Source organism: Larus michahellis, chromosome 3 (assembly GCF_964199755.1).
Source record: "Larus michahellis chromosome 3, bLarMic1.1, whole genome shotgun sequence".
In the NCBI taxonomy this organism is placed as follows: domain Eukaryota; kingdom Metazoa; phylum Chordata; class Aves; order Charadriiformes; family Laridae; genus Larus; species Larus michahellis.
The window spans coordinates 36,279,633-36,298,588 of record NC_133898.1 but is presented as its reverse complement, the minus strand read 5'-3'; the positions used below and the strand labels follow the sequence as shown (position 1 = coordinate 36,298,588).

At 41.7% G+C, this 18,956-nt stretch overlaps 1 protein-coding gene across 1 annotated transcript in view; it reads right to left on the bottom strand.

The window, feature by feature from the left end:
- Nucleotides 1-18,956, bottom strand: part of RBKS (ribokinase) — a 69,959-nt gene that overhangs the window by 2,682 nt on the left and 48,321 nt on the right. Inside the window, exon 7 of the mRNA XM_074579679.1 lies at nt 18,126-18,314. Within this exon, the coding sequence (XP_074435780.1) occupies nt 18,126-18,314 (189 nt within the window). The remainder of the gene's footprint in view (nt 1-18,125; nt 18,315-18,956) is intronic.

Here is an 18,956-nt window from a genome sequence, read left to right as displayed (position 1 = left end):
CATAGGGGTGCCCTGGCCGTGCCTCCTCTCCCTTGCCGGGCCTTGCCACAGCAGCTGTTTGCACTGGTGTTGCCAGTCGGGAAACTCCCTGCTTAACTCTCGCTAAGCCTGAAGTTTGGACCCGGTCTTCCATCGCCTTCACAGTGGGGGTAGGATGGAAAGCGTCGCCTGGCAAAGTACATGTTAATTAAGCCGTACCCCGGCATGCAGCTGTAGCAGCACCTGTTTCAACAGTTCTGTATTCCTGAACATACCAGGGGCAGGTGAAGGTTTTTATCAATTTCTGTTGGGCCTTTGTCTTTCTTCTGGTTTCCAGAGTGCTCCCACAATGGCAGGTGGAGCAGGAGCAGGTGACTGCTAGTTAAGCATTGCCAGTGTCTTTTGTCTGATGCATAATACAAAAATCTCTGGCCCATCTCAGAGCTTATAATCTAATCGGCGCATGATTAATTATTAAAGCTATTTTGGCGCTGCTGTTACAGACAGAGGTAGAATTTCAGCAAGCAGATCTGTTATGCTGGAGCTCTAGCAGGAAGAACTTGTCATTTTCACATCAAATATTTCTCATACAGTGATCACTGAGTAGTGGAAGTGGCCGAAGATTATTTTAATGAGGAATACTCAGAATATCTGGTGTCATATAGCATAAACAAACTATTACTCGGCAGCAGCATGGAGCCACATACCGTCTTTTTGAATGTTTTTTTTTTTTAATGGAGGTAACTAAATACTGCCCCAAATAATTGCTGCGCTGTTTGCTATCGCAGAAAAAAAAGACTAAGTGCACATCACCCGGCTCTTAGTTTGGATGATGGCGAGGTGGAACGTACATTCTCCCTGCAGCGGTACTGTGCCACTCCGCTTGGGGGTGATGCTCTGAGGTTGTGAGATGGCTGCAGATCTCCCTTTTGGCGAGGCTGAAATATGTTAAATGACTACAAAGGTGGAAAAGGGGGTGAACAGCAGACTTCCATGCAGAATGGAAAAAGGCCCCCCAGTACTTTCTTTTTTTTTGCAAGAGAAAAGATCGTGGGATGGCTGGAGAATATACAGAAGGATTTGATGCCAGTGAACTCTCACTGAAACCCTTACTTCCCATACGTAGACTGAAGCAGTCAGTATCTCTAAAGCTCAGCTACCACAGACCCCAAGGGTATCATAAATTCAGTTGTTGGTAAATAAACGTTTTTTTGGGGGGGTGGGGGGATGGTGTTTTCAATCTAGGAGCTACCACACCGAAAGCAGCGGCATGCATCAGCCTGATTATGTAGATACCCTGTTCAGCCTTGCTTCTGGTCTGTGCAAACATGACTGGTCAAACATGACTTAAAGAGCAATAGCAGAACTGATTCAGCTGCAAGGTTAGCTGCAATAAGAACTATTTTTGGCTTAGAGAAACAGATCTTCCCTCTTTGGCATTGTGGATTAAACTACATTGGGTTTGGTAGATTCAGAAAAGGTCAGCACAGAGCATAAGAAGGAACAGGCTCAGAATAAAATCAAGATTATCCAAGCTCTGGATTAGCGAATACCAGCTTTACATTTATCAGTTTCAAAACCTGCTATAAGGAAAAAAAACAACAACAAACCTACTTTGCAAAAATAATGAATTTTGAAAATGACCGGTAAGGTGCATTTATTCTGCCCACTGACAAACACAGAATATGTAATATTTTACATTCTTCAGCATTTGCCTTCCAGGAATCCTAGTACATTGCAGACTTCAAGATAATCCTCATATCCTTGAGTGCCTGGAGACAATTCATTCCATAATTATAAAAATATAACTTGCTTAACCTTTCTCTAAAGCGGGAGATGCTAGTTTGTATGAAATAAAACAAAGGATTGGATCAAAAAATTTGTCTGATATGGCGTGGCTCATTCTAAAATGACAATGTTATGGTTTTGACTAAGTTTTATGGTTTTGAAGCAATTTTGAAAACCTATTTATATTCTGTGCCACTAGTCTGGAAGGTCCTTGTTTTCCTGTGTGTCTGGAAAAGGGCATTTTTGTTTGTTACAGTCCAGCACTGATTGAGATTCTGTGCCTCTAGAGAAGAGAAAACCCACAAAAACACTTCTATTTATACCTTCGCTTTTGTTAGTCCTGATTTGTCAGAAGCTGGTTCACAACTTTAGTATAACTATTTTTGTACAACGCTGCCCTGAGAAGCTTTTTAAGGAAAGTGCTTTGTAAGTGGAAACTATATTGTTCAACAGTCTTTCCAGCAAGTAAAGCATTTTTCAGTCAATCATGTATAGGATGATAGGATGCCTTTCACTTATACAATAAGATGACATGTTCACCAAAAAAAAACCTGGGAGGCCAAGCGACCAAAAGCTACAGTTCACAGGGTTGTTCTAGGGCAACCTCTTGCCCAGCCTTCGCCCTCCTAGCCTGTCTGTCCTCCTGGCCGAGAGTAATGGCAACCATGTAAGAGCAGGAGGGGGCTCGGGCTCCTGGAGCCTGCCCTTGTTACTCAACCTCAGAAAACTTTCCTCGGGTGATGTTTCAAGAAGTCACAGTCCACGTACGCTCTGTTGTATTACATGGATTCATTCCATTAAATACATTGTAAGAGCATGCTACCAAGTCTTGAAGGAATGATGTGTTGTATGAGAGAAACATTAGGCACGCCTATAATGATAAATTCTTCATTTGGTGAATAAATCAAAACATCAATCCAAAAGCTGTCAGAAACTGCGTTATAATGTGGAATCAACGATATTGCTTGCAACGATGCTTATAGTCTCCTAGGAGCGTTCACAGCAGTGCACAAACAAACGAAGCCTGAGGATTGCGCTGATTTAGTGCAGTCTAAATGCATGGCAATGCAGAGATGCCCCACTCTGTTGAAGGAATTGGGCCTTGGAGAATTCCTGTTGTATTTATAGCACTCCGTAACCGTGTGATACTGGATTATGCTAAGGATGTTATCGCTCTCTGTCACATCTGCTCAACATTCCTTGCTGTACCCCTGCCTACGCTGTACCCAAACTACAAATTAGCCCTATGTAACACAAAAATATCTGTCAGCGAAGATGCTCACTAGCCGTTCCTCCTAAGTGGGGAAAGCCTATGTCTCCCTACAAGGGATGTGTTTTGATGAAAGGTTACTAGTGGAACTGGAGAAACATTTCCAGCCTTCGGGATATATTCAGGCACTCTTGTGCCAAGAGGGTCTATGTCTCAGCTAAGAGATAAATTCAGCTGAAATGCTCGGGGTGTAAAATATCCCTTGGTAACAGTGGCTGAATCAGTTATACGGCTTTGCTTTTTTTTGGTCTTTATTTTTATGATTTCCTTCTCCCTGAAACAGCTCATGTTTATCCTCTATGTGATGGAGAATGATTTATTTCTGGAAATGTTACTGGCTGTTTTTTTGACTTTTGCATTTATTTGCCTGTGCAATACTTTTATTTATTTTTTTTAATTTTTTGGGGGGGTTAATATCCCCCCCATCACCATTTTTCCTTATGTTTCACTGGAGAGGTATTTTGGCAGTTTGAAATAAGACAGTCTTTAAATTAAACGAACTCCGCTATCTTGAAACTCTCCTGAAAGTAAACTAATTTGACTGTCTTCAAACTATTTCCTAAGCTCAAGGCCCAACAAGGGTGACTACTCCCATGGTGTCCAAGGTTGAAGGATTGCCATCTTTGTAAGGCACCCACAGATACTGGTGGGGCTCTCACAGCTGTGCTTACAGGAGCAGACCTGTGGACGCAAACCTCTAAAACCTGAAATATTTGAAAATTACAACGAGAGTTTCCACTAGCACAGTTATTCCTATATCGATGCATGGAGTTTTGAGCCAGAACAAAATGATAAAAAGTCCTTAACATGGAACTATCAAATTTTGCAATAAAAACCAAATGAACTCAAAACAAACAGCAGCGCTTGCCTTTTTAGGTCTAAGTTAGGCTTTTGGTGCAGACTAGAGAGCACTGCAAAGCTAGTTGGGTTAAAGATAAAGGAGAAGTACTAGGAGAAGCACACTGTGCCCCAGACCTTCAGGGTCTGGATCCACAGCTGCATTACTGTGCTTAATCTGCGCTCTGGTAACTGAGCGCTTCTGCAGTCTTGTCACGAAGACACGCTAGAACATGTTACCCTAAGCCAAAAGAAAATATATAGAGAGAATCCATGGTAGCGGTGCTTGGCTGTGCCTTTCTTCTTCCCCTCTGCCTTCCCCAAACACCCACCGACGCTGCCTGACATGGTCTGCAGGCTCCAGACCAAGTCACGGCAAACTGTTATGCTGCTGCCCTGCCACACGCTCCTTCCTCCCTGCCACGTGCAGAATGGCTGCATTCAGCCACCGTTTAACAACGGCGGGAGGTGTAAGCTAACACATTTTAATTTGCATTCCCTGTAGGTTGACAGTGCACTCCTAATTCCAGTGATTCAGACTGCAGTTTCATAATAGGCTTAAGCCAATCCATGGTTATGTTACTGCTGAAAGGCTCAGTCCCCACTCATGTTTTTATCCTTGTCTCATGTTCCCACGCCCTCCCCTACATCAGATCTAGCGCTCGTGCGGCCAAGCAGTCAGGCAGATCAGTTCTCCGATCTGTCTGAAGACTAAGCCAGCCAACACTGACCAAGAAACATGAGTTTCCACCTAGACCAGCAACCTGCTGTATTACCACACGATAGCCAGTCCGTCCGATTCAGAGGAGGGAGAGGTTAAAAACACTCCTTTCAGCAGCAGCACAATCTTGGATCAGCTTAAGCCAACTGTGAAACCTCACCCTCGGTCAACACCAGGCAATTCATTAACTCAGTTGTGTATCCAAGTCCTAATACTCTGGCTCCTTGTTCACACAGGGAAAGCCGCCTGCTCCACTCTTCCCCCTGTACCCTGTGGGCTCGGACCAGAGGAATGAGAGAACGATCACGATTCCTTTCTTTATCTTTTCCAGACTCTGTTCTGGGAAGCCGTGGGAAGGAGCAATCCCCGACTTTCTTGCATTTATGTTGCATCGTACTTGCACAGCCACGCATGGGGAAAACGTCTCGCTCACTTACTCAAGCTGAACAAGGGCAGCGGGTCATCTGGTCCCTCACATGTCTTGAGAACGTAGAGGTAACTGAACTACACTCACTGTAGGCTATCAGTTGGGAAACATCAAAACCAAAGCACACCACACAATGCTTCACATCAGCCATCAGGAATTTTTACCCACTTCCTGACAGATTTCCTGATGGTTCATTAACAGTGATTAATCAGCCTGACCGTTAACCCCCTGCATTCCTGAGAGATTAATCTCGATACAAGGCCTCCTGCGTGCGTTTTCTTTCCTTTCTGAAACATCCTACTACATTGTTATTCACTGTTTCTAAAAACATCAGCCACCAGCATTACAGATGCATGAATTCCCCTGAAAAGTTATCTGGTTTGTGGTAAATGTTGGAAATAAAACATACAACATTCACAACTCTGCAATTTTTAATTTTTATGTCATCTAAAAAGCACAGCTGAAAGTATCTAGAGATCTGGCAATATCACACAGTCCTGCTTTACACTTCAAAGCCCCTGTACAGCATCTGTTTTGAAGGCAGGTAATAGTGCTCTCATTTCACGACGGGAAATGAACCCAACTTAAGATCAAGAATGTTAAGAACACCCACTTTGAGACATCTGTGGGCTGAATCAAGAGCTCCTGATCCTGCATGGACTTTAATGGGAGTCACATGAGCTACCCACCCTTTGAAAATGCGGCGCAGCTTGGGAACCCCAAAATGGAGGTATCCAAAATTAGTAAGCGGACCTCCACGAGTTGCCCACAGCTCTGCTAGACTCTTGGTCAGGATGAGAACAGAGGAGCCCCTGCCTCCCTGTTCCCAAGAAAACTACTGCAAGATGTCTCTCGGTGGTTGCTTTCTCTTAGTGCACACTGATGAAATCTGGGAGGAAGCACGGGAGAGCTTCGTTCTGCCAGGTAGTAATATTCCGGTATGCCACTCAGCACCAGGGAAGAAAGTTATTCTGAGTTATAGACTAACCCCAGAAAGCCAACAAAGTACTCACCCACAGGGAGCACTCTGTTTTCTGAATCATCGAAACAATTCAGTGTGATGATGCTCATATAAACTCCTTTCAACTCCAGATAGCATGAACGAGAGGTGATAAATTTCTTTCTTTCTTACACAATGGAGTAAGAGCACTGAACCAGGAACTCCGCATGCCATTCTGAAAACAACAGATCCATGTTGCTGAACCTGTGAGATTCCCGTCAACCAAACAATTCACCACTACTCCAACTCCTATGCTACCAGAATGATAGACATTTTGGCAAGGAATATTTCAATTTAGGATACACTTCAGTGTAAATTTTCAGTTTAAGCTTCAGTTAGCTTTTGCCTTGGTACCTGCTTCGTCTCTGGTTTCACACTTGAGCTATGAACTGTGATCTCTTTTCATTTGATCTGAAAGTTCATACCTCACAGAGAAACTCAAAGCCAGCAGAGGAAACCCTCCACACTTGTTTTTTTGTTGGAGTGCCTATAGAAAACTTATGACATACAAACCCCAGTACTGGAAAACTCTCACTACACCTCAGCTCAATATAAAACTCTCCAGTGACACTCTTGCAAAGAACAGCGTATATACCAAGACGTGTCAACAACAGGGAAGCAGGCAGACATCGCCGCTAACAGAAATAAGACGGACTTTCAGTTGAACATGCTGTAGGAGCTGTATCTTCCTTTCCCAAAGTTTGAACTTGCACGGAATCAGTCATGGTTGAAACTCGGCGCTAAATATAGCAGCTCCTCAGAAGGTTGATTTGTACTTCTCCAACTGGTTTATCAAGCCTTAACAACATGCAGCTACTCACCTACTCTAATCAAAAAGGTTCGCTTATCTCACTTCCTTGAGAAGTACTTCACTCCCTTCATTATTCATGGCACACTCATGCCAACTTGCAACTTCTTCCTAATAAAGCTCACGCTTATGTGTTACTTCACAAATGTCATTTAATGAACACACAAAACCAGAGCCCAAGCCCTGCCCAGAATACATCATGTTATTCTGATAGTACACCGCAAATACTGGCAGTGGGTTTCCCTTCCAAACAATGAGCTCCCCAACCAGGAGAGAACTGGCCAAATTGTCACCGACTGTGTTACTCAGTATCACATCAGGGGCTGACATGGCTTCAGGACCCCCTACTCTACCAGCCAAGTCAGAAGGGGGAAATCTCCTCGCTGGACAATTTCACTAGCCACATGTGTTTTTTTCCTCTCAGACTGAAAATGCCAAAAGACTCTCAGTGATCCCATCTAATCTGACGAGATGCACTCAGAATGACACAACTGCCATCTCGCCTGGAATTGATCAAAAAAACATTCTTTTTTTGCACGAAAGCTCCATATGCTCGAATGCCTCTTTCAAAACCACAGTATCTAGCCTTTGTTGGCTGGCCACTGCTCCCGCCTACCTCTGAACTACATATCCTGGAGGGAAAAAAAAACCATCAAACTTCAGGAGTTTTTTTTTTTTTTGTCTGAGCTCACTCTAGCATTGTCCTCTTGCCAGCTCCCTGCATTCTTTTTCCTACTGAGTTTGTCTAATCTTCTTGATGAGTTACTCGGGTTGTAGCTCCTCTCTCTGAGTTCAGCAAGATGTGACCTACAAGCCGGAACTGCTGCTCTGCTCTAGAATACCGTTCTCTGCTACCCACCCATTCTGTTGTCCTTAACCTGTGGGGCAGGTGTGCAGAGACCAGGTCTCCTGCACCTCGCCCATCGTCTTCAGCAGTAGGTGAGCACCAAGGCACTGCTGCTGACAGAAAGGCATTCTCTGCGGGATTCCCTGTAAAATGGATCTTTCCAACAAACATACCGCCTGCTTAATGATTTCAGTAACAAAATCACAGACACCAGTAACGAGGAACAAACTTCTAGAGACTTTCCTTACCTTTCCCCTGTATTTCTGTGTCTATTTGTGCTTTGAAATGAATAAATCCAATACTCCTTATAGCCATTTGGGCAGTTGACAAACATTGCTACCAGAATTTGGGAACCTGCTTTTCTACAGCTAAGTTGTTCTAGAATAGCTGGTTTTATATCTGGATGTCTATTTCAACACACACAGACACAAACCAAAACCCGGAGAAAAGAGACAAAATCATTATGCTCAACTGCAAACTGACCATTAAAGGCATTCCTATAGGTTACTGCCATCAATCACCAAAACTTACGGGTTTAGCTTCTTTCCATTTGTCTAGTTAAAGCTGTAAAATATATTCTGAACAGGGGACAGGCAACTAAAGATTAACTCCTTTATTCTTGATAAGAAATAAAACTTCTGGCATTTTCTGTGGTTAGAACTTGCAAAAGCAAGAAGCCTGATTTCCCCACTATTCTCATTTCTCTGTTCTTGTTCTTTTGCAAACCTAATTATGCAATATCACCGATCCAACACAAACCTTTCTGGTTTCTGTAGTGACCAAAATTACTTGGCAATGAAAACTTTTTTGGGTGAAATCAGGTCTTAGTTCAATATCAACATTACCGCAATTGGCATTTCTGGGTAACTAAGGAGGCAAGGGGCTCGGGAGCCAGGTTTGGCTTCTCTCTCACCATAGCCAGGACTGATGTGAACAAACTGAGAAGAGTAGGTTACGTTCCACAATAGCCCGCATGATACCTGGTTCTGCAGAGACTAGCTTTAAGAAGAAAAGGAGGCATATGACATTTGCAAACAAACTATAAATGCATGAGGTAAAAAATGAGGAGGAATTTGGCCAAGAATATGCTGCACTATTACACAGCGGATCACATTTTCAACTTCCTACGGCTCAGGCCAGAAAAAGATACTTGGGAAGGTGACGCTCTGGATGTGCCAGAAGCGCCAGCTTCCAGGATTTATTTTTAACTGCAGGAATTTAATTAGAAAGGATGGCTGCACACAGTTGGTCTTCCTTCCTCTCCACCCTTTGTGCAACTTAGATACCCTAGAGTGCTATGCACCATTACAACTGACATTGTCTTGTGTGCATGCATTGGTAGCCCAATATCTGCTCCGAACACAGGGTGAGATACACACCAGGACTGACCGTCCTCTTGGTGGAGACCCTGTGCTGGCTTCATCATGAAGACAAGGGGAGAAGGGCAAATCAAGAAAAGGGATGCACCGCGTTCTGCTGCAACGATTTTGACTTGCATTGCAAGCCATAGTTAGTCCAAGAGAAGCAAGAAAAGGGTGATTTCCTAGTCTGCTCTCAACCTGTATAAATTATACCATTGTTTCATTTATTAAAGCACCCTAGAAGTGAGATGGCACAAAGACAGCTTTAAGATATTTCTGAACTCAGCTTCCCTAGACCTCATCAGACTGTTGCCTCAAGCGCAGGTGTTGGATGCTGTATCCTTCACGTGTTCTGGCTTCCAAAGGAAACATTTGAGTTGGTGCATAAATGCTGCCAACGTCCCTACTTTTTTCTGTCCAGACCAATCAAGTGGGTTAACTTCCAAACTGGAATATTTCTCAGTCTGACAGTAGTGGAGCCAAAGCACCTGTCCTCACAGCACATTTCCACAAACCCCTTACAGCCTCTTCGAGGAGCATCCAGTGCAAAACAACTCTGCACTGATATGTACTTTCTCATTTACGTGGACATCTACAATGATGTCCAGTTCTAAAAATGAGACAGCTGATATCCTGATGAAGTTTTTCCTCCGGGCCTAATTCCCTTTGAAGAGAAGCACAGAGAAGAAGTTATGATTTTATCATGGGAAGCAGGTTCTTTTGCCACTGACAAGCCAGTCCCTGTGTGCTTTTGTTCCCCACCTACAAAACATCGGTAAGAATAGTGCTTTACCTCGTGTTGTGAGTACGGAAGTAGTAAATAATGTAAGGTGCTGAGCAACTTGACATATATGTACACATGTACATGGAACAAAGCTGTTGGATGCAATGGGACAAAATGTCATGACCTGATACTAATGGCGTGTGGCAAAACCAAACAATTCTTGGTATCGCTAAAGTAATTGAGGCAGAAATTCAGTTTTACTATGAGGTTTTTCTTGCCTGGCATTGTGCCATCTTAGAAGGGGTCTATAAAACTAAATATTGGCTTTAATCTTCTTTTTATTTTACATCTTCATTAAGTATCCTCTTGTAATTTAATGCAATTTGTGGCAAATGCTAATACTGCTTTGGGCCCACTTCTCCCTGTCAGCTGTATCTCTGTTAAATTATGCATTTCCATCTGGAAAGAAACTGTACAGGACTGTAGGCTCTCTTCCACTTAGAGTCAGGAATGGAGAGGGATTTAATTAGATGCTCCGAGGTTGAGAAAAGGACTAGAGCAAAGCCTGGGTGGTCTGTGGAATCTTCCACTGGAAAACAAGACTGCAAATTGTTCTGTACAAGCCTGCTTCTGTTTGCTCATTTTGTTTACATTGTTTGTTCTTACAGATTAAAATAGACAGTTACTAGGCAGATAAACAGTGTTTCCTTCCATAACAATGTTGTCTAGAAGTTAAGAGTAGCATGGGACAATATATGCCCGTGTTTCATTTTTGGCTATATCACCCCAACTCCCTATGTAACTTGGAGCAGGACATTTTTAGCTAGCGCTTCAGAGCACCTCATCGCTAACATTTTTGTTCCATTTATCCTATCTGTAAAATGGGGATATAGCTTTTTGTTCTCAAAGGAGAAAGAGGGTGCATCCAGTTTGCTCCACCTTTTTTCAGTTGACTGCCAATGCAGAGGGATGCAACTCTTGGAATTCCTCTCGTCACTGGATACCTGTACACACTTAGGCCACCGACCAAGCCTTCAAAAACTGAAGTGCCTTTAGAAGGCCTGAATCAAAAGCAGAAACTTGTGATGAGCCGAGCAATTCCCATCTACACTTAACTGTGAGTCAACTCAAATGCAGTGATTTCAGTCATGTGCCCTTTCACAGTTCAGCTGAACTTCAGAACATAATAGACGCAGCTTTAAATAGATTTACAGTGCAGATTGCTGATTGGAGTGTCTGGCAGATTAACTTATTCCTCATGGTTTTGCTGTTCCAAAATTCAATGGATTCCATATTCGTAAAAGCGGGAATGCAGAAGGCCAAGTCAGAAAGTGGGCTATGACTGGAACTAAACTTATTTATTAACCTATTTTGGTTGCATGTTAAAGAAAGGAAGCTATTATGCTGTTGTTTTGTGGGATGTTAATGGGAGCTCTGGGCATAATTACTCTGTGTTGGTGTGTGAATAAACCCCACTGATAGATAAGTTGTTTGCCTGATAGTAACTTTTTCTCTTTCCTTGAAAAAGAAAGGGAAAAAAAATAGAAAGAAAAAAAAAAGAAAAAGAAAAAGAAAAAGAAAAAAAAGAAAAAGGAAAAGAAAAAGGAAAAGGAAAAGAAAAAGGAAAAGAAAAAGAAAAAGAAAAAGAAAAAGAAAAAGAAAAAGAAAAAGAAAAAGAAAAAGAAAAAGAAAAAGAAAAAGAAAAAGAAAAAGAAAAAGAAAAAGAAAAAGAAAAAGAAAAAGAAAAAGAAAAAGAAAAAGAAAAAGAAAAAGAAAAAGAAAAAGAAAAGAAAACGAAGAAAAGAAAAGGAAGACCTTGCCCTTTGTGGTCACTTTACCCCTTCTTGCTACATCCTTGGGTAGGAAGAGGTTAAACACTCAACAACATTTTTCTCTTCTTAGCAAGTTAGAGAACTGTACATCAGACACATTGTCTGCCAAATGCTTCATTTACTACCAGCTGCATTTTTACTTTGTTGAGAGATAGCTGAAATAAAATCACTGTTCTTTGTGCAAACGGCATGCTAAATAATGTACGGCTACAAGATTATTAAATAGCAAAGGCATTTGATAATATTAGAGTCAACCACAAGTCCCACTTCTGCTGATGCACAGAATTTTGAGTAATTAGTCATTGCACAGAGTGTTGTATTTATATCCCCTTGAGCCTCAGACGTTAGGCCACAAAGTCAGGAGACAAAGAATTGCTGTTATTAGGAGGACTGGTTTGGATTTATTTATATTCTAAGGCTTTATTTCAGTGTCCACTTTACTCCTCTGGCTCAGGCTTCCTCCAAACCAGAAGATACAGCTAAGTCAGAGAATTTTAGTGTAAACCATATTTTTACAGACAAGACCTCTCAACTTCAAGCAGAAGAACTTCAATGAGTTTGCAAAGCCCCCAAAGAAGCACAACTGGCCTGAGGTTGTATGACAAGCCTGGGAAAAAGGCCTCCCAGGTTCTGTTCTGATCTCTAACAGACTCCTCATGGTTTATATGCAATACATTAACAGCAGCTCCAATTTAAGGATAGATAAATTGGGATACAAAGACGACAAGTAACTCTCCCAAGGATTTACAGCAAGTTTTTTGCAGAGCCCTGGCAGTCTTATTCAGTCCTTTGTTCACATTGCTAAGCCACACTGGCTTCTTTAGACCACAATTACTCCAGAGGCCTGAATACTGTGACATATCGAAAATTATATAGCTATACACTTATACGAGGCTCTATTAAAATAAAGATTGTGTAACATCTTCAGAGTTCAATACAAAGCTGCTCAGTGAGCACTTGACTACTTAAAGACAGCCTTTGTAATTCTCTCCCATAGTAAAAGAGCCAGATCTAATATATTGTAATAAGAAATCAGAGGGAAACTTAATAGGATTTGAACACAAAACATCTGATGACAAATTCATATTGTAGCAATGAGCCTTCATTTTGCAGAACTGACATGAAAAAATAATGGTAACATTTATGATTATGACAAATAGTATGTATCATCTGTCTCTGAGAATGTCGTACAAAGAAGGACTACACAGAACAAATCAAACACTCATGTCAAATTTCAGGCACAACTGAGTAGATTAAATTTTGAATTTTATCACGTCTCATAAATGAGTTTCCTGTTTATGACCACGGCACCTCAACCTGTGATCTCTTTAGCTTCCCTCAGCAGGTTGTGCAAGCTCTGTATCTGAAAAGCACAGCCAAACAGGGAAAAGCTAGTAATGTGAGAAATTATATGGGGCATTTAATGGTTGTGCTTAGAAATACTGTGAAGTTAAACACTCTAGGTTCTCCATGAGATTGAAAAGGGAGACTATGGATTTGTTGTGATTACCAGGGGCACCATTGTGAAAAGTGATTCCAAATTTTCATCTAAATATTGTGTGCCCAAGTGTCTCCATTTGCCTTTACAGAGAATATATCCCTGCCTAAGCCAGATATGCAGATACTTGATCTCCTGATTTTAAGTGTGCTAATGCAGGACTTTTGTGCACACAACATTGGCATGTGTAAACCTAGAGGTCAAGTAGAAGCTGATGAAGAGAGCTTAGGCAGAGCAACTGTACTACTTATCTAAAAGACCAGATAGGATGCAAATTTGAAAGTCACCCTAACTGATGCGGGCACGTATGGATACTACCCAGCATTTTGATGCAAACTGGGCTCTGGAGCATCAAGGTTACAAAAACTAACCCTAAGTACTCCCCCCCAAAAACTGACCTCCATGCTGCAACTTGAAAATGAGGGAGTGGCAGCTGGGCAGCTCCCATTTTCCACTGATGTTCCCACATAGGAGAGATTCTGCCTGTGCCAACCCTCCAATGCAAAGCATGGATCCTGGACAGGACATCCTACCTTCAGCTGCAAGGAGCAACCACAGTAAAAGGCAAAGCCCCAAGCCCCGAGGCGCCCCAGAGCCAGCAGACATGCTCCAGCCTGCCGTAGCCACTGACCACTGGACTGCCCCACCTCCAGAGGAGGCCTGGCATGGACAATCCTCTAAAGTCCAGACCCCAAGTAACCTGGAGCTCCAGAGAGCCTGACTGCCTCTGCAAAGCCCAGGTGCACACACCGAACCCTAGGCAGGCCTCCAGCAGTACCTCCAGGGCTCGGCTTGGTCCCCACTGCCACTTGAAGCTCTGTAAGATCCCATAGTGCTTTTTTGCAAAATGGAAGGGAACTAATCTCACTGCTGGCCAAATTCCAGCTTTGAGTAATTACATTCTTCTGACAAATTTTCCTTGGCAGTTTCAATGGAATATAATTAGTAAATGTAAATAGATGTAAATAGTGCTGTAAATTACACTTTGCATGATTGTCAGAAACAGAGCAGGAGAGTGAGGGTGAAGGGGCAAAAAGAGCAGAGCTTCGTTCTCCAATACGGACGATGTTGTGGCCTTCTCTGTCACTGGACTGTGTGTGTCTCTGCCAGGACAGCGTGTTCAGGGCCACTGCTGCAGCAGATGCCACGATCCAGGACCATTGTGTGGTTCATCACACAGATCATCCACTTCACCTCAAGTACAATTTTGACCTGACGGTGTTCGGTCGTGTCCCACAGCTGTGTTTGCAAGCAGCTGCTCTCTTCCACCTCAGCTGTGCTTCTGCTCCAGCAGCAGGCAAACTACTTCACGCACACGCATACACAACTGCAAAATGTGTGGATATGATATTATTGTTTTCTATGAAATGCTTATCAAATTTGTGAACGGTTTGTGAAACCTTCTGCTACCAACTGAAGAAGTGTCATATAAATGGAATTATATAATTATCCTTCACAGCTATTCTAATGCAGCTTCATGTACTAGTTTTACCTAACGTGGAAATAGCTTCTTCCAAAAATAAAGTAAATGCATATATTTAACTTCATGTAGCCAAGTAGATTTAAAAGCAACTATTTAAAGTAATGAAAATAGATCATAATGTATACCTTTCTTATATGATCTACACACTAGTACTTTTTTATGTGTCAAATGTCTCTTAGGTACGTCATCTGCTTCAAATACAAATTGCTACGGCTAGTGGGCTTAAATAGGTATTTCTTTCACACAGAAAATTTGAGGATGATTTTTCAATAATTCACTTATTTTTATTCAAAATTTGCATATAGAAAATAGCTAGCAGAAACTAGTAGAATGAAGGGAAAGTTTATTTTCTTAACAAAAGCTTGTTGCACTATTTAGCTATAACAGGAGAAACAGATGTTTCAGCTTTACAATACCATGTCTTGCAAAACTTCCCTCTAAACGACTATTCGTGCCCTACATGTTTTGGACTGTGTATGGAGAGCTCTGCTAACAGTCATGGGAAGCATTGCATACATTAGTAAAGCCCACATTAAGATAATTAGCGCTAAAAAAAAAAAAATCAACAAGCCTTTTTTTTCCCTTTATAGTATTGATTTAGTGTGGGTGAGAAATGCCAGATTTTCAATCTTGAAGATTCATGTTCCACCACAGAGCTGGAGATGGAGCCAGCTTTTCACAGTGTTCTGCCAATAAACTCTTAGATTAACCATCTCAAGGGCTAGGAGGAAGAGACAGGCTCTATGGTCTATCAACACTTAGTCTCTCTGATGAACTTAAGAACACGGAGAACAGGTAGAAGACTACCTGAGACAAGGAACTCAAATTCTTAATCTTTGTGGCTGTACCTACCCAAGTATTTTCCCTTTAAAAGTTTTCAAAATTGCTGTGGACAACAGAAATGACCAGGAGGTAGCACTGAAGCTGCACTGCTGCAGAGAGGACTCTGGGCAGTGGTGGCAGCTATGGGAAAATTTCTACAGTGGAAGAGGACTTTAAAGCTCATCCTGGACCTTATATCTTCTAAATGGCAAGCTCTGTTTTAATACAGACTATTTTCATAAGGGCTCTGAAACCTTTTGCAAATCGTATGATGGGTTAAACGCACCATTTAACTCTTTGTCTAGCAGTAACTTTACCTTCTGCAGAGCTGAACAACGTCAATATGGATCCAGGCACATAACCAGATGTGATTGGATTATGGCAGCTTAAAAAATTACTGCCTGGTCCCTCAAGATGCTGAAGTCCGGGCAGTTTAAAGTAGCAACTTTTGTTTAATATTAAATGGCACGCTAAGAGCATGCACATGAACAGCCCTGAATACTCTGTGGATAGGTGGCTACTTGTGAAGCTACCTTACAGCTTCAGTTTATTTCCCTGTGGAAGGATCCACTGCAGAAGAGAATAACAGGTCCTACTAGAACGCTTAGTATTTATTTTAGTAATAGAGCTACCCAGGTTAGTTGAGGATGACATTATTTTGCTCGGCGTTCGGAAGGGTTGCTTTAAAACCACTTGCTTTCAGGCAAAGTGATAATCAGTCTAAGCACTGTAAGACTTTTATAATGGAAGGCCAACACATCTTTTTTCATTCAGTCTGCAAGAGTAAACCGAGCACAGCTGTTTTACTGAAAACAACCCACTGGTATTTAAGTAGATTAACAAAATTAACTGTGAAAATTCTCTGCTATGTGAAAGCCAATAACCTGTTGGCCACAAGGAGGCAGGGCAAGGATTCAGTAAACTCAACGAAATTGCTTTTATTTAGAAAAAAAAAAGAAAAAAAAAAAGAGGAGCATTAAATTAGTTCAGTCATGAAACTCTGAACTGCTAGGCAAGATAAAAAGCACTTTTTAGCCACAGTGTGTGGTTTCAGTATTGCTGTTTTATTCCAAGAGCAGCAAATATCTTAAGATATCAAACAATAGCTGATCTGGCAGCAATTTTCTGCTTCTTTTGAAGGAGCAGCTCACACATGTTTCTTCTTCATCACTTCTGTGTGATGTAGAGAAAAACTTTAACACTAAGCTTTGATAGCAATAGTGGATTTACCAACTCAGAGCAAGAAGCCATACTGCCAGGTTCACGAGGCGTTGCTCCCAAGCTAATAAATCCTGCTTCTGGGCAGCTTTGGGAGCTCTGCCTTTCACTCCCTTGGCACTTCTAATTCTGTGCTAAAAGCAGGCAGAGGCGGTTTCGTGTCTGTAGTCCCCTACCATGAGCCTTATGCCCAGTACAGCAGAGCGATGCCTCCCTTAAGCAGAACTTTCGGGCATTTCAAAATCACCACTAACTTGAGGTCAAACTTCTAAATGACAAAGGGGCAAAAGAGGAAAATAAAGCCAAAGTATCTCTGTTTCAGAGTTAAATTGAAAAGGATTAAATTTAACAGTGAAAGAAAGCCTTGCACAGTACCAGCACATCACAGTCCAAATCTACGAGTGATCTTCTGTTTTAGACAAAGTGACTTTATTCCTAGCTCTGCCACTGCATGCTACTGAGCTAGGTAATTTCAGTCCCCTATGCCTCTGTTTCCTCATCTTTTAAGCAGTTGCTTTCCTTCTTTGTGAAGCACTATGAGGTCCATGGCTAAAAAACATGCTACAAGTTATTATTAATGCAATTCAGATATGGAATGCACCAGATGGTAAAATCTCCAGGATTTTAATGAACTATTGTAACAGAACATATGTAATATGACGTTATTATAAGAGGCATTTAAATGTATAGTTAGTACATACAACGTGACCTGCTCTGCTCTCAGTAACTCCACTGGAATTATTTTGGATTTATGTCAGATAATACTAGGAACACAAAATAGCCCCATATGTGCAATGTGGTAAGGTTTTCATAGCAATGCTATCTTAACTATTGCCTGTCCTGTTTTTATTTTTTCCTGGAGATACTGTATGTAGTGGTCTGATACAGTGTGCTTTCTGCATTTAATTCTGAGCAGCAAGTAAAAGAAGTGCCCTCATGTCAAAGACTAAAATGCCTCTGACCAAGTCCTCCCTTCCCTATCATCATAAAATAATCATCATGCAGCAGCAAGAACTTTTGGGTTTTTTCCCACTATATTCTGTAGTAATTATGTCTTTGATCACCTTATGCTAGACTTGGTAAGCAATTCATGCTTGTGTCAGAAGAACCAAAAGTTCAGTTTCAGACTGTGAGGGCAGTAGTATCTCCTTTCTCCCACAGCATTTGAGTTCTGGACAAGATGAATTATATGACAAAAGTGAAAAACCAGGACTGCCGCTCAAGCCACTGGCATCACACATTACAGTCAGAGACAGATACTGACTTCAGTAAAGGAGGAACATGAAGATACTATCAGTATGTATAATGATTCTAGCTCATCTACAACACAGACGATAAAACTCAAGTGAACTGACATTTAATATATGAGAGGCTGGAAGCAAGATATCAATTTCACATCATAAATTAGCCTTTGTGCTAGTGCCCAAAGATTTGGCTGATTACTCATTGCTTTCCCTTAGTGCTTAAGCAGTCTTTTCCAAAGAAAGACAGTTAAACCACAAAAACGTACCGTAGTGTCCACAGCCCTGACCTTCCCAGCAGGAACGTGCTTTGGAATGGGTTCTTCTACTGATATCATCATGCAGCCTTCTGCTCCAAGAGTAACAATTACGAGCTTACACCCTCTTTCTAACAGCATGCGTCCCACCTTTTCAGCATCTTCAAGGTTGCCAACTGGGATGCCCGTTAAAATTTCTGCCTGGAAAATAACCCACGCAAACGAAAATCATAATCTGACAGCATTCATTTTTGGAGAACAGTTGCATTTGAAAACAGCATTTAATATCTTTTTCAAGTGTGTATTATAGGATGATCATGAAACCACTTCCTACGCTGATATTCAGCTACGTCTTGCCCCTCGTTTGAAATCAGCATGTACTTCAGGCACAGCAGAATAATGGAGAGCAGCCTAGGCAGAGATGCAGGAGGCATGGGTTCTGTTCCAGCTTCTACGACTTGCCTGGCATGCAACCCTTAGTAAAATTGCATTTCTCCCACATGCCTCAGTTTCTTCATCTGTGAAACGGACACAATGACACCGCCTTGGCAAAAGCATTTTGTGGTCTAATGTGAAAAACTCTACATGGCAACTTGGTCACTATTGTTGGGGGATATTTATCACTAAGTGAGAAACTTTTAAAATTCTTGTTTAAATTCTAGTGTTCAGCTAGAGAGAAAACACAAGGGAAAATCTCTTCAAGGAAAAAAAATAGTTGCTCAACTTTGACCACTCTGTTTACTTTAATATGTATTTTTAGACAGGAATACCTAAAAGTTATTTGAAACCCTCTTTAGTAATGGGCAAAGGCCCACTACAAGATTATATATTTGTGTTATGGCC